Consider the following 16,248-nt stretch of genomic DNA (forward strand, 5'->3'; position numbering starts at 1 on the left):
ACCATCATCACCATCATCACCACCACCATCATCACCATCATCACCACCACCATCATCACCATCATCACCATCATCACCACCACCATCATCACCATCATCACCACCACCATCATCACCATCATCACCACCACCATCACCACCACCATCACCATCACTACCACATTACCACCATCACTACCCCCACCATCACCACCACCACCTCCCCCCCGCCCACACACACAGGGCTGCAGCCCAACTGTGGACTGGCTGTCAGGTGGGGTGGGAGGGTGTTGAGGAACAGGAAGTCATAAAAACCTCCCGATGCACACCCACCCAGGTCTGTGAAACAGCCCAGAGAATAACTGTCCTGCCCCCAAGCTCCTCCCATGAGTGAGAGCAGACAAGTTCTCATCAGAAACAGGGAGCCCAAGTCCCAGCAGAGTTGGCCCTGCACCGTGGACCCCGCAGTCTAACATGATGTGTGTCCTTCCTTCATGGAAGGATCCAGTGCAGCCCAAGGGAAGTCACATGTTCTGTTTTAACCTAGGCTTAAAAAGCTGGCATAGCCCTTAAGAGCCACATCTTTGTTCTTACCTTTTTGGGAGGGAAGGGAGTGATGAGGCAAGGCCCTAAGATGTGGAGGGCAGGCCTCCCTCCTGCACAGGCTGAGCCCAGGGCTTAGACACAAAGCCACAGCTTCAACATGCAAGCAAGAGGCTGTCACTTGGGGTTGATGGATCCATGAGATCCTGTGCCTTTTCGCTTTTCACCAAGTACTCAGACCTGGGCCCCAAGCCCACGTCCCACGTGGCTCGTCTGAGAGCGGGGCTACCAGCTGGGCTCTCAGGAGCAGGGGTCAGTCCACCAGCAGCGCCGGTAGCCCGCCCACCGTGACAGAAGGGGCAGCACGTCGCAGCCGACACGCAAACCAGTGTGGAGAGGAGAGAAACAGACACGGCTTGTTTATTAGAATGCAGGGAGGAGGAGGCCTCTTCCACAAACAGAGCTCTGCTTCTCAGAGTCTGTATCAAGAGCAAGACAATAGTTGAAAATCCTATTCCTGAGAAGAAGCAAAAGGTTACAATTTTGCAAACAAAAATAACATATGATTTCAACAAAAGGTAAAAAACTTTTTTTTTAACGAACAAAATTTCAAGTATTATTCCAGACGACATGGCAAACCCAACGCAGGACAGGCCTAGTGGGAGCAAAGGGTTCTCGTACTTTCGAGGAAGGGTTGCTCCAGGTGGGCGGGGGCACCACCAGGGCTGACCCGGCCCAGCAGGAAGAAATGAAGATCGTGGGGCAGCTCAGCGAGGCTTGCAGCTGAGCTGACAGAGCGAGAAGCATGCACCAACGCTTTGCTCCACAGCAGGCTTAGGGTGGTGGCACCCCAACTTCTGCCGTCTTAGGACAGGGCCACACACCTGACGCTGGGTGTCTAGGGTTAGCAGTTCTGGACATCTGATTTTTTCTTTTTCTAATAAACAGAAACATATGTTTATTCTTTCAAATACCCTACTATCCCAATTTTAGTCAATTTGTAAATTATAAATTATATTACTTGTGCTACCATTTGTGATAAATCTCACTAGAAGATAAGCACCAAACCTATTACAAAAAAGCCTAAGCCGCCGTGGCTGTCCCCGCAGCGGGGCGCTCGGGTGTGCCCTGCAGGCTGTAAACTTTTGATCCCTTTCCGTTAAACAACAGACTTTCCTTTTTCTCCCATGGAAGCTTCCTTGAAGAGAGAGGTCTGTTTGAACCATAGTTTTGGGAAAGGTATAAAGAGCAAACCTGAACGTCATCGCCTCAATGGGAGGGGACGGCTGAGAGCGGTTCTTCTGGCCGAAGTGCTCTGGGCGGCCTGAGCTCAGAGGAGGGGTGGGTCGTGCTGCCCCGGCCTCCCAGGCCACTGGGGCGGGGGCGGGGGGTGGGGGCGTCTCGCTAAGAAGGTCTCACTCCACAAGAGAAGTCACACTACAGTGCCAGACGCAGAAACCTCCAGCATCCCCTGGGGGACTGTAAAATGCCCTTAAAATGTCTGTATCCAGTATTTTCTGAAATGTTGTCATTGACCTCCAATACCGCCCAAGCCACCTGGCGCCTCCTAGATGCTTAGTTCTTGAACCTTGTCTGTTCACAGATATGATTGAATTTCCTGCAGGGAGAAAAGAGTTAAAAAAAAGTATTCACATAAGCGGATCCTGAAGTCAGCCGCTGAAAGTACGTCATGAGAAGCTGACTTCATGTGGGGTGGCGCACGGAGGCACGTTTTTAGTACCATCAAAGAAATTAATCCCTACGGCAGCCTTCTTTTTCCTTTTTAAATTTCAAAAGTCAGACATCTTTAGGTAATTTCCTTAGAGAAGAGACTCAAAGACTCAAAGCCTCCTCAGTGTCCCCATGGCACCAGGGGCCACCCCGCGGGACGGACAGACTCGCCTGCTGGGCGACGGCACCACCACCTCCCTTTGTGAAGAGCAGGGCATCCCCAGAGGAAGACAGGTATGTCTTTGCTATCCTTACCCATGTTTTTATTAAGAAAGATCAGCGAGTTACCAGTAAAATTTCTTTCCCTATAATGAAATGGTCTCCTTCACATTGTCTATGCTCAACTACAAAACAAGGGTTTTATTCCACAGACTCCGTCTTTGAGGGAACCTTTACTTGGGTCCTTGTCACCTGCACCAGGGACACACTCTCAGTGACTCTGATTTGAACCATGAATGACTGGGGATCAGAGCAGCCTCAAACAGCATCAGTCCGTGACTGAGTCACATCATCACCTCACCTGCACCTACAGATGACCCCACGTGGCAATGCAGATGTCACTGTGAGCTGGAAATGCCCGGTCAGAGTCACTGAGCCACCACAGACACCTGCTCAAGGCACTGAAGACAGACCCAGAGCACCAGGACTTCTGAGCTGGGGGCTCAGAAGTTCTCAGTGAGCACAGCCACCGATTAAGAAAGTGCATCGGCGGGGAACAGCAGCTGTGTTCTGCAGAACACAGAAGCGACAGCACCACTTTATGTACCACGGGGCTTCAGACAAACAAAATGACGAAACTAGTATATTTACAAGTAAATAACTAACTAGCTCATAAACATCCCTAAAAGCTGAGGTATCAACTTGCCAAAACACTTCAAAGAAAAAATCACCTTCCTGTTAGGAAAGCGGGGGTGTGCCTTTCTGCGGGAGGACCATCTTGGCGCCCCTTCCCAGCCCTGAGGACCCGTGCCGACACCCATGCCCCCGCCTAGCAGAGTGTGTCTCACTCACATTGCGTGGTGGGCCTTCACCTGAGTGCGGCAGTTGCGGCCCCAGTAGCAATCAGGACGGGATGTTACAGCCACTAGGAAGAGAAAAAATGATGTATTTGTACTGCACATCACACTCACAAGCTCAGCTACGTGAATTTAAGTAAAGACCGAAGGGGACAAACAGCAGGGAGAGGCATCGCATTTTGTCATGCTTTATAACTAGTGTCCTTGGCCTGTTCAAGATTTCAGGAAAGGAAAAAAGTTTAATTGAAAACCCAGTTTAGGAAGTGAGACTACTGCCCAGTTTTGTCCCTGCTGAGGCAGACATCCACTAAGAACACGGAGCAAAGGCCCAAACAGAGTACCTATTGTAAGAAGGAACACAGAAGCCAATCTAGGCAGAACTGAGCTGGGGGTGAGGGGCTTCCTTACCTGGCAACTCGGAAGCAGGAATGTTCTGTCGATACTGGTAGGTCAGCTCTCGGAAGCTCCGCAGGCCACAGCAGTAACACAGGACGGTGTTCCCCGTGATTCTGTAATCTGCAAGGAACACAGCCTCATGTGGGCATGCCAGTCAGCACGCGGCCTCATGTTTCCAGAACAGCTGTGGCCTTGCAAAGAGTGGGAAACCCAGCACCGCCCCACACAGGAGGCAGAGACAGGGGCCAGACATTCAGAAAACGAGAACGAAACCAACCTATTTCCTCACACCAAAATAATTCCACTTGGATAAAAAAAATTCAAATATCTTAAAAATTTTAAAAAGTACTGAAAGGAATGAATATTATTCTAAGTATGTCACAAAAACCAAACAGCACCCAGGAAAGGACTTGTAAATCTGACTACCTACATGCTTAACACAAACCCATTGCACCTTTATATGACAAAGACCATACACCAACCAGACCCCCACATCCAGACAGCTTAATGTGGGCCAAGGTCACAAGCCAGTGAACCACGAAACAAAAAGATCTTCGGGGCGCCTGGGTGGCTCGGTCGTTAAGCATCTGCCTTCGGCTCAGGTCATGATCCCAGGGTCCTGGGATCGAGCCCCGCATCGAGCCCTGCATCGGGCTCCCTGCTCGGCGGGAAGCCTGCTTCTCCCTCTCCCACTACCCCTGCTTGTGCCCTTGCTCGCTCTCTCTCAAATAGTCTTTTAAAAATCTGTATTTATTTGGGGCGCCTGGGTGACTCAGTTGTTAAGCGTCTGCCTTCGGCTCAGGTCATGATCTCAGGGTCCTGGGATTGAGTCCCACATCGGGCTCCCTGCTCCGTGGGAAGCCTGCTTCTCCCTCTCCCACTCCCCCTGCTTGTGTTCCTGCTCTCGCTATCTCTCTCTCTGTCAAATAAATAAATAAAATCTTTAAAAAAAAAAAAAAAAAAAAGATCTTCAATTCTGTTAATGTTCCAACACAGGCAGACAAACGACGATACATCCAGTTTGCCTGCTCTGTATTTACAAGACTGCAGGGCAGCCGGGCTCAAGAAGATGCTGGCCTTCACACCTGAGGCACGTCCTTGAGCAGGAAAGTCACTGTGGCAAAGTCCCAACTGTGCTGAGCACTGTCCAACAACCCTACTTATTTAGCCAAATGGAACAATTTCTCAAGCCTAACACACTGCGTGCTCACTCAGCAGCTACAGTGCTGACTCAGAGAGTGAAAAGGAGAAAAAATCCCTTAATATCCTCTACTCATGAATTGGCAAAATAAACCATGGTATTGGAACACTACGTAATAAAAATCAAGGTGTACTGCTGAGCAAACAGGCTACAGAACAGCGCAGGTGGTAGGGCTTCATTTACGAGGATGGTGTGCACATGTGGGCAGGTGCACAGGCCATGCAAGGATCATCACTGCTCAGGTGCTGGGATTCCCAGTGATGTTGACTTATCCTTCGTGCCTCCCTCTGTCACTCACATGTCTTTGTGAGCCATGTCATCCTTAGAGTAGTCCTTAAGAAGCTAACGGAGTTCAGGCTCAGATGATAGGTCTGGGCAGCCCCAGGGCTGCTGCAGAGAAGACCTGAGACACTTGTGAGAATGTGTCTACAAGACAGAAACTGCTTAGAAGGATCCCCAACAACTTCTAAAGTCTTTCATGATAATGTATGTCTCAGAAAGAAAAGTCATTTGGGGCTCCTGGGTGGCTCAGTCGGTTGAGGGTCCGACTCTTGGTTTCTGCTCAGGTCTCAAGTCATGATCTCAGGGCTGTGGGATCAAGCCCTGCACTGGGCTCCATGCTCAGTGGGGAGTCTGCTTGGGATTCGTTCCCTTCCTCCCTCTCCCTCCGTCTTTACTCCTCCCTGCACACATACGCCCTCTCTCTCAAATAAATAAGTAAAATCTTTTTGAGAAACAGAGAGAGAGAGAGAGAGCGCACCAGAGGGGGGAGGGTCAGAGGGAGAAGCAGACCCCCTGCTGAGCAGGGAGCCCTATGTGGGTGGGGCTCGATCCTGGGACTCCAGGATCATGACCTGAGCCGAAGGCAGTCGCTCAACCAACTGCGCCACTCAGGCGCCCCATAAATAAGTAAAATCTTAAAGAAAAAAAAAAAAAAAAAGGCGTTTGCTGATTTTTTTGCAGCCCCCTCCCTCAGTGACAAAAATCACATTTCACAATGTCCTGGGTGTCCCTGGGAGACAGGGCAAGCCTACACCCCGTCACCAACACACCAAGCGAGGGGCCAGTGAGGGCCCTGAGAGTCTGGTAACAAGCAGCCAGCCCCAGGACTTCCATGCTGACAAAGGTAGAGACCCGGTCTCTTCAGCTGGGGCCCGCCCTTCCCCATGGCAGAGAAACCCTGGAACTTTAAAGAAAACCGGAAGTGTCGGCACCTTCCTGTCTGCCTCTGTCAGGCTGGGGGGAGGGCGAGGCTGTTTGTGTGGGAAGGCAGTCGCACAGGAGCTGCCCGTGCTCGACCTGGCAGGTTCTACTGCGTTACAGGAGTCAAAGGCACCCCCTCTGCAGAGAGGGAAGCAAGGGCCACAATGCTTACCAGACAGTAAAAACGCTCCCCTCTGCAGAGCCACCAGACTTTCAGTCAACATATTTTTCCACGTCAAACCCCTGGTTGCCAGGTAATTCTGTGACGGGGAAGAAGCGAAATCTTAAGATACTAGCTTGGAAGAAGAAACACTAAAATGACAAGAAGGCAGAAGTTTCATAAAAGGTCCTTGAAGGTGGGTAAAGCCACAGCCCAGGCGAGCTAAACATGGCAGGGATTTGTATCGGGCAGCTGAGGGGGAGTGCTGTGTACAGTTGTGGGGGTCTGCTTCCAAGACCACAGGACACCTGGGACAGCCCGAGGACCCCGCTGCCCGAGCCTGACATGGTAACACTTAGCTCACCACCTAGTTCACAGGGTTCTTGTCTGAGATGCTCTGTCAGAGCCTCAAAAGGAGGGCTAACTTCAGAACTTTGAACATGTGAGTTACCACACTCTCTCTAAAATCCCGCAAAGACGTTCCTAGCACAGGAGTGGTGGGACACCCAACCTTGGCCAGAGCAGCTCTAGCCCATGACCACACGAGAAGTGTGGAGGGTTTGGATCTACGTTCTGCCCTTCAGACACACAGAGCTGCTTGGCTCCTTCTGTGCGAACCTACACACAAGAAAGCACCACGTAGACATCTAACCAGAATGCAGTGGTGCTGAGGAGTCGGGCCAGCTTCCTAAAACATGGGAAGGAAAATGTCAGAGAGGAGGAAGTCAGAGAGAGGCCCTGGTTCCACCAAAGGGCTGGCCCACTCCCCACCCAGACCCAGAAACTCTCTGCAAGGGACAAACAGGCACTGGAGCCAATTCCTGTGGCTTCGTGGCATAATGGGCATGAAGGAAATACCTCCTTTTGGGAACGTGGGGAACACAGAAAAACACCCATGTGGTGCACTCAGTGGCAATACTAGGAAGAGCCATTAGGAGAGCTGAAAACCTTACGGGGGCCTCTCTTGGCCTGAGCCCCACCCACGCCTGTATGGGAAGTCTGTTACCTTGAGGACATCCGACTCGTAGTGGTTGTTGCTCAGAACCCCGTCCAGACACCTGTCGCCCAGGTCTAGCTCTGCCAATGGAAGGAAGCAAAGTCACCCGTCTTACAGACGTTCTACGAAAGCATCATTCACTGACACTAAGATGACCAAATTTCCTTTCTTATAGGGTCTAGAAAGAATAAAAAGTTCCATGACAAAATACAGTTTTAGGGATGCCTGGGTGGCTCAGTTGTTAAGTGTCTGCCTTGGGCTCAGGTCATGATCTCAGGGTCCTGGGATCGAGCCCCACATCGGGCTCCCTGCTCAGTGGGGAGTCTGCTTCTCCCTCTCCCTCTCCCCCTGCTTGTGTTCCCTCTCTCTCTGTGTCTCTCTCTGTCAAATAAATAAAATCTTAAAAAAAAAAACCACAGCTTTAAAAAGAGAGCAGGCAAATGACTTCCATTCCACTCCTCCCTGAAATGGACGGCCCTCTCAGTCTCCTCGGCACCCGGTCTGGCGCTGTGAAGACTCAACACCGCGGCCAGACTGGGCGGTTTTAGTGGTGGTGTTCCTTGCCCATACGGGAACCCTCCCGGCTGAACTCGGCATCCCTGGGGTTGTTCTGTTATTGCTTGGCTTTGAGCTGGCAGAGCGACACTTGTCAATGTCAGGAAAAATTAGGGTCGCTAACGGCGGCCTCCCCCAGCTCGGGCCACACGACCCGGCACCACCCTCGAATGCACCAGAGAACAGGCAAAGGCTACGGGCAGCCAGCCGAAGTCCCGGCATTACCACAGAACGGGGCCAGACAGCCGAGGCAGCCGGCCCGGGCACAGCCCCAGTACAGATGGCAGAAAGGCTGCAGGCACACAGCACCTGCGGACACAGCACAACCGCCAGTCAGGCCATTTCGGCGAAGAACAAACTCAAGCAACTGTCAAATACGTGACACACTCTGTCTTAAACAGCAATCCCGAGTGGTAAATTAAAGCACGGTATCTCCTTCGTTACACTTAGAAGTGACACATCATAGGGGCGCCTGGGTGGCTCAGCGGGCGGGGGTCCAACTCTTGATTTTGGCTCAGGTCGTGACTCAGGATCACGAGGCTGAGGCCCGCGTCGGGGGGCCCCTGCTCAGCGGGGAGTTTGCCTGAGATTCTCTCTCCGCCCCTCCCCTGCCTCCCCCACCCCCACGTGCACGCACTCTCTTTAAAATAAATAAATAAAAAGGGCGCCTGGGTGGCTCAGTCGTTGAGCGCCTGCCTTCGGCTCAGGTCATGACCCCGGGGTCCTGAGATGGAGCCCCGCATCGGGCTCCCCGCTGAGCAGGAAGCCTGCTTCTCCTCTCCCGCTCCCCCTGCTTGTGTCCCCTCTCTGGCTGTCTCTCTGTCAAATAAAAAATAAAATCTTTAAAATAAATAAATAAAATAAAAATCTTAAAAAAGTGACACATTATAGAAATATCACGGTCCTGACGTGGGGACAAACGTCAGATGCAGACTTCAGAAAGAGAACCACCCATCCATGGAAACTTGGTGTATGACAGGGGTGGGTTATCAATTGATGGAAAAAGACGGTTATTCAACATGATTGCACAGTGACAACCGATTCTGCAGACGAGAAAACACAGCCATGTCTTTACTTCACAGCATGCACAGCAGTCAACACCGTTTTGAAACCTGAGCCTAGAAGGATCCACAGGAGAGGCTCCGTGGTGGGGAGGCTGCTCAGGCAGGCAGCGCAGAGGTGCACACCCTTACTCACACTGCTGGGGGGCGATGCGGGGGTCCTGCTCACGTTCTGCTCTCCGGTCTGGCATGGGCTGGAAGCAGCAGGTGCATATGGCATGGCTGCCTTGCAGGGCACACACATAATCCTGGGCTGCAGAACAGACAGCATATTCAGGCGGCACGTACCGGGGCACAGGCAGAAAGAACAGGTTAGACCCACATCTAGGGGAGTGGCTGGAAAGCACACAAGGAGACTGATCCACAAGAAAACCCAGGGAGAGGGCGCCTGGGTGGCTCAGTTGGTTAAGCGGCTGCCTTTGGCTCAGGTCATGATCCTGGAGTCCCGGGATCGAGTCCCGCATCGGGCTCCCTGCTCCGCGGGGGGTCTGCTTCCCCCCTCTGCCCTCTTCCCTCTCGTGCTCTCTGTCTCTCATTCTCTCTCTCTCAAATAAATAAATAAAATCTTTAAAAAAAAAAAGAAAACCCAGGGAGAACTCAGACCTGTTTTCTTAAGTGGCCAAATGATAGCCTACCACCTAAAAGAAGCATTTTAAAATAAAATGAAAAATAAGCAAAGCGACTTTTTGGATCAGCGGTTGTACCAAGATTTCAAAGATCACTTGAAGGTTTTCTAACCTTTCCTTAGGCCATAAAGCACATGCCATAAAACAATAAAGCAAGTTCTATATTAATCTCTGTGTCTTCCAAATAAACAAGTGACAGGCCCGGTGGGCATGACTGGCTGACCCCACCCCAGGAGCTGTGTCCCCATAGCCTAGCCCCCGGACGCTCCATGGCCACACAGGAAGCTCCGTCTGCGCACACACACTTACTACAGGCCCCGTCCCACTGGGGACTTCCATCTGCAGTCTGAAAACGATGGAGCCCACCTGAGGAATGGCAGAGTTGGGACGTGACCAGCTGCTGCCCATCCCTGTCCACAGGGCCTACGGGAACCGACGGAGACAGCCACAGCACGGCGTCATGGCAGATGGCTATAACATAGCTCTGGGTCACAATCCTGGCTCAGTGGCCTCATGACAGGCTCTAAGAAACTAGGCCTTGTGGGGCCATTAATTACAGAATGGCCGGGGCCAAAAACGTAGATTCCACCTGTCCTCTTTCCCTTTCTTGATGGCATCTGGCCCAAATGTCAGGCTTAGGACTGAACCCCCAGGACTGCCCAGGAGCAGAGGTCCACGAGAGAACAAGTTGACTCTCTGGTTTCCTAGCCCAAAACAGACTAGGAGAAGCAACAGGTTATGAGAGGTGGCAGACCACGGAGGCAGGGACAAGAGTCGGGCAGGAACGGGAGAGGAGTCCGCAGGAATGACAGCGGCATCCTGGGTGGTCACAGCAGGACGACAGCGCGGAAGGTGGCGTCTCACCTGTCGTGACACCGGTGGATGTGGACGGTGCCTCCCCAGGAGCCGCTGCTGACCCTGGCTGGCTGCCAGGCCCTGGGCAGGGGAGGGACTGCCCCGCCTGCCTCCGGTACTCGGGGCACTGTCTGCATACTACGTACGGCTGGCTGCAAGGAAGCACACGAACCACACGAACACCTGGAGTGCGGAGAAGCAGGGTGACCCCTGCTCACGAGCATGTGGGTGGTGGCGGCCATGCCCCAGCCCTGAGGACGAGACCAGATCCGGGTCCCAAGCCTGGAGGCGTCTTCTCTGCTCACTGTCCCCCACTTCACACCTCAGCTCCGCACCAGCTGCTGCCGCCCAGTCAGTGCTCACCCCAGAAGAGCAGCAGTTAGAGGGCTCTGTTCCTCACCACCCCCATCCCCCTTGGCGGTTCCTAGCATACGGAGACACGTCCTGCCCACCCCTTGCTTTGGCACAGCATCCCTCAGAGCCCGGCCGCTCAGTCCCCACACGGGGCAGGACGCACTCTCACGGGTTCGATGCTGGGCGAGCTGTGAACTACGTCCAGGGGCAGGCCCATCTTGCCCAGCACGCTCAGGACTTGCACCCTGGGCACCGAAGAAACTGCATTCAAATCAGAGCACATTTTGTGCCACAGTTGAGTGCTGCTGTCCTCTAGGGGCTTCCCGACCCAGCAGCAGAAGCCCCGCCCCACCTAGCTTTATGCACGTCAGCTGAGCTTTCTAAAAACACAAATGGTAAAAAGAATCCACAGGAAAAAGAGACAAAGACTCTTCCCTCATCTCAGTCAGAGGGCGCCTTCCTGAGCCTGCCTCCGACAGCAGGAGCCGGTGAGGGACGGGGTAAGACCTAACGAGAAAACCCCAGTGAGAAAATACTCAACTTCATTTAGGAACGAGACGGCCTTCATCCCGGGCGACACCGAGTGCAGGCAGGGTTTCCTGACACCCTTCCACAAACCTTTCTGACGGACACTGGATGACACGGGTGCCAGGTCCAGCCAGGCGCCCCGCCGCAGGCTCTCTGACCTGACCTGACCACTCTGCCATTACTTACCTCCATCAGTTAATGGACACGTGCACAAAACTGCAACTGCAGGTACAGTAACTCAAACAGCTTCTCAAGTCAGAATACGAGAAACTCTATAAAACCATATGTACAGTATGATCCCATCTTTATAAGAATATTTATTTCTAAACATATCGTGTTTTACTTAACAAAAGAAGTACGTGTGGCTACACATATGAGTGGCCAGAAGGATACACAATAAAATGTTCACGCTAAAGTGATTTTTGTTTTCTTCTTTTGGCTTGGCCATCATTTGCTAAATTTTACAAAAAGGAACAAAAGATAGTGCATTTGGGAGGTTTGATTTTTGTCCTTCTAAATGGGATGGCCTCCACCCGAAACTCAGCCGGTGCACTCCTGAGTCAGGAAACAGCGGCACCGTAGAGTAGCCAATGTGAGGTCTCGAGGGACTGCGTCCTCAGCCAGGTGGCCGCAGCTTCCCTTACAGTACTGTCCTGACAAACGATGACAATGCAACTCACGGGGTGGGACTCGGTGCTCACCAGATGCGCTACAGCCCAAGTGCGCGTGTGTGGGACAAAGAACATGTTAAATCATGAGGCCGTCGTAGCTGGTGCATCAAGGCACCTGACGAGGTGTCAGCAAATACCAGGGCGTGGGGCGTGGTGGTCTTTACTTTAGAACAGACGCCAGTCCAGCCATTCATTAGCCAGAATACCTTAAACTCAAAGGGTGCTGTGTGCCACTTACATCTCAATAAAGCTGGAAATAAATACAGATAAATAACAGCAAAAAATAAATGTTCCGTGTATACCTGAAAAGGGAGGGGGGTACTGGAGGAGGCAGGGTGGCAAATACCCACCCCAGTCAACTGAGTGAGTGGCTGTCCTTGGCCGGCGCCCACCCCATCCTTGCCACACTCAAGGCAGGCAACATCACTAGCTGACGTGACCCATGAGAAGCGAGGCCAGACCACGCAGGAGCTGGACTGCTCAGTGCAGAACCTGGACTCGGACTCCGTGCTGCCTGCCCAGCTCCCTGCCCTACTCAGAGCCAGGCAGAGGCTCACCTAATGTCCGAGGATTCGCTGTCCACATCTGACAGCTCCAGCAGGTCCTCTGAACTGCCCTCCTCGTCAGAGAAAGACCTCCTGACTTTGGGCTGCAGCATGTCTTGAGTGATCTTATTCCTGGCAGCCATGCTCCGCACATCTTCCTCGCTGCGACTCTTGTCTGGAAGGCAAAAGACATGGCTCTCCTGGCTGGGGGGCCCCAGGAGAGACACCCGCAGTCTCCAGGCCTGGGCAGGCTCTCCACTTGCCTGGGTGCTGGAGAAGGTAGGCCTCCACCAGGTTGTTCAGGATGTGGTTTTTACAGATCCTCTCGACTGGACAGCGGCAGGTGGGGCACAAGGTGGAGCGCTCCATCCAGCCTGAGTAGCAGGCTGCACAGAAGGTGTGCATGCAGGGCTGCAGGCTGAGGGCACAAGGACAGGTCTTCAGACGCCCCCGCAGAGCACTCGCTGGTGGAGCATCTGTCTGCCAAGCCGCAGCAGCCCCCCAGACGCCAGGGTACATGGGGCATGGCCTGCCTGGAGCATGAGAAGCAGGGACCCCAGTTCATGCTGCCTCTTTCCCCATAGGAGGACGTGGCCTCGCTCAGGCTGAGGGTTGGTCACAAAACAGAAAAGTGAGCAAGTTACCCACCCCCCGCCGAGCTCACTCGACTCAGCAGAGCCTAGAACCATGCCTCTCGGGGCGCTACGCCACCTGCATATGGGGCCCACTGCTGGCAGCATCTGCATCCTCAGCTAAGAGACTGGGAATGCCACCTGCCTTCCACAACCCGTGTGAGCACAGTGTCCAACCCCAACCACCTTGACGTGGTCCTCGTTAATTAAAAGAAACCGAAGCGACAGTCTGTGCCTTGGAAGGGACAGGAGAACAGGCTGTGGCTCCAGGCGTATGAGGAACAGGGGCCCTGAGTGCGGAAAAGGCCTGCATCCAAGTGGAAATTCAGACGGCTTTCACCCTGAAGTTCCCACAGAGAAGCAAGGAGGGGGCCCTCCCCAAGCTACTCCTGGGACCCTCACTCCGGGGCACCCCCTCTGTGCTAACCACGACACTCCCTTAAAGCTCGGCACACGTCTCCCGTTCTGCGTCTGCAGAGCGTCAGGCCACAGGCGCTACCTGGGACCTGTGTCGACTGAGGGCGTTGCCGCATCAGCCCTGTGGGCTCTTCTACAGCCCTGGTCACAGGCACCGGGGTTTGGGCGGGTTGGCCAGCCAAGAAAATGACAACAGTAGCCCCCGCAGCGTCGAAGCCGACATGACCCGGGGGCTGGCTTCCCCGGGCCACCCCTCCCGGGCTGTGATGCTCCTCCAGGTCTCCCTGTGGCGTGTAGCGTACCTCACACAGTCATGCAGCAGGTCCTGGCAGATGATGCACGTGAGCGTCTCCTCCATCTTGTCTGGTTTCACGGCCTTGGACCTGACATTCCCAAGGGTGCTGTGGGTGACTCCACACTGGTCTGCAACCAACAACTGCAGGGTCAGGTCAGGCTCCCCATCTGTGAGAGAAAGGGATGCGTTCTGACCACCACAACCCAGGGAGGAAGAAGCAGACACTGGGTCTTCTTGTTTTACGAACACCTTAACCTATGGACAGAAGACACAGCTCTCGCCAGTGTTTGTATTTTAAAGAGCGTTTTTAAGAAGGCCTAAAAGAAGTTTCATATTCCAATACACTTAAGTTTTGTTTTAGAAGAACAGTTAATGACAAAAAGAGGCACTCGGGATACATGCTTAAAGATAAAGGCCATTTGTCGCACAATATTTGTGTGTAATGTCATTTTTGTTTAAACAAACAATGTGATTTGTGTATACACTGGAAAGTACACTCTCTGATGTTACCAGGAGCTGTGAATCTTTTTTTCTTTCCTTCTGCTGGTGTTCTATAGTGTTCATGTGTTGCTAACCACAGATTAATTTTTTTTTTTTTTTTTTTTTTTAAAGATTTTATTTATTTATTTGAGAGAGAGAATGAGAGACAGAGAGGGAGGAGGGTCAGAGGGAGAAGCAGACTCCCTGCCGAGCAGGGAGCCCGATGCGGGACTCGATCCCGGGACTCCAGGATCATGACCTGAGCCGAAGGCAGTCGCTTAACCAACTGAGCCACCCAGGCGCCCGATTAATTTTTATTTTTAATTAAACAAGTATTTGCACACAATTTACGAAGTCAAACACTTAAAAGAAAACAAGAGCAGTAGCCCTCTGCCATGGCCTAACTTCCTCCGAGTTAATGACTTTTGTGTTTTTAGCTACTTCTGCTGGTATGGACCTCCATGTTTCTGAACTGTAATGCTATGTTTGGGTTCATCGATTCTAGACACCATCTCTTGACATCTATTAAGGTAGAGAAGGATTCTGCCCCCTGAACCCTACTCCCAGTATTATTATAACACGACTGTTGGTTCAGTATATCGTATTTACCTTATGCTTAGGTAAATATTCACTGCTGAGCCAAACAGTACACTATTAATTAAGGAAACTTAAGTTTTCAGGGCACCTGAGTGACTCAGTCAGTTAAGCGTCTACCTTCGGCTCAGGTCATGATCCCAGGGTCCTGGGATCGAGCCCCGCATCGGGCTTCTTGCTCTGCAGGGAGCCCGCTTCTCCCTCTCCTCCCCACTTGTACTCTCTCACTGTCTCTCCTTCTCTCTCTCAAATAAAATCTTTAAAAAAAAAAAAACTTAAGTTTTCTTCCTTATACAATTTTTCATTTTTGCTGGAATAAAAAATGGCCTTATTTTTATTTTTTTTAAAGATTTTATTTATTTGAGACAGAGAGAGAGAGAGACAGGGGGGTGGGGAGGAGCAGAGGGAGGAGGAGGAGCAGGCTCCCTGTGGATCCCAGGACCCCGGGATCACGACCTGAGCTGAAGGCAGATGCTTAACGGACTGAGCCACCCAGGCGCCCCAAAAATGGCCTCATTCTTATACTTATTATTTTATGTACTGTTGCTGAGTTTTCCCACACCCTCCCCAAGCCAGTCAATTCAATTCTCCATGCAACACACCCAGTACTCTAGTCCCCTTCCCCAAGGCCCTCCCTTCCAGAGCCTCCTGGTCTCACTGCCACAGGGCAGCCACTGTCCCACTACACATTCCCAAATACTTTTTACAGTCTTTTTAACTTTGTCTTTTTAAGTGCAGATTTTTCTCTAAAGACTCTGACCTCCTGGGGCGCCTGGGTGGCTCAGATGGTTAAGCGTCTGCCTTCGGCTCAGGTCATGATCCCAGGGTCCTGGGATCGAGTCCCGCATCGGGCTCCCTGCTCCGCGGGAAGCCTGCTTCTCCCTCTGCCTCTCTCTCTCTCTCTCTGTCTCTCATGAATAAATAATAAAATAAAAATTAAAAAAAAAAAAAAAAAAGACTCTGACCTCCTTTCATTCTCTTCCTGATGGGCTCCAAATCCTCCTGATCCCGGGATTCTGACATAGAAAAGGATGCTCCCTCTCTGTCTGGGAGAGCTGAAGGAAAGGTAGGGATTTCATCACCTGCCACAGATGGAACACACTCTTTCGGGGAAATGCCTGCATCTCTGGAGCCTGTGAGGAGGACAAACAAGAGAGGTTCTGATTCATCTGCCCTAGGAGAGAGCACGACAGGTAAAGCATCACAGATTCAAGTCAGGTCTAGGTAATCCAAGATGTCATATTCTCAATAACATATACTCACTAGAAATACTCAACTACATTTTTTTTTTAAAGAGCTTATTTATTTATTTGATAGAGAGAGTGAGAGAGCACAAGCAGGGGGAACAGTAGAGGGAGAGGGAGAAGCAGGCTCCCTGCCAAGCAGGGAGCCCGACACAGGGCTCGATC

General features: G+C 52.0%; 1 protein-coding gene across 6 annotated transcripts in view; it reads right to left on the reverse strand.

The window, feature by feature from the left end:
* Positions 1 to 913: 913 nt before the first annotated feature.
* Positions 914 to 16,248, reverse strand: part of CHFR (checkpoint with forkhead and ring finger domains) — a 29,345-nt gene continuing 14,010 nt past the window's right edge. For 5 of the 6 annotated variants that reach the window (XM_081802491.1, XM_081802488.1, XM_081802493.1 and 2 more), the window contains 12 exons: positions 15,805 to 15,972; positions 13,773 to 13,932; positions 12,685 to 12,839; positions 12,434 to 12,596; positions 10,333 to 10,475; positions 8,979 to 9,095; positions 8,007 to 8,090; positions 7,236 to 7,306; positions 6,242 to 6,329; positions 3,678 to 3,785; positions 3,265 to 3,337; positions 914 to 2,140 (listed from right to left, as the gene is read on the reverse strand). In XM_081802491.1, coding sequence (XP_081658617.1) covers positions 2,098 to 2,140; positions 3,265 to 3,337; positions 3,678 to 3,785; positions 6,242 to 6,329; positions 7,236 to 7,306; positions 8,007 to 8,090; positions 8,979 to 9,095; positions 10,333 to 10,475; positions 12,434 to 12,596; positions 12,685 to 12,839; positions 13,773 to 13,932; positions 15,805 to 15,972 — 1,373 coding nt within the window. In that variant the 3' untranslated portion in view covers positions 914 to 2,097. The remainder of the gene's footprint in view (positions 2,141 to 3,264; positions 3,338 to 3,677; positions 3,786 to 6,241; positions 6,330 to 7,235; positions 7,307 to 8,006; positions 8,091 to 8,978; positions 9,096 to 10,332; positions 10,476 to 12,433; positions 12,597 to 12,684; positions 12,840 to 13,772; positions 13,933 to 15,804; positions 15,973 to 16,248) is intronic. The other variant, XM_081802490.1, reaches the window with a different exon arrangement.

This window comes from Leptonychotes weddellii, chromosome 13 (genome assembly GCF_054177405.1).
Source record: "Leptonychotes weddellii isolate Sample4059 chromosome 13, ASM5417740v2, whole genome shotgun sequence".
In the NCBI taxonomy this organism is placed as follows: Eukaryota; Metazoa; Chordata; class Mammalia; order Carnivora; family Phocidae; genus Leptonychotes; species Leptonychotes weddellii.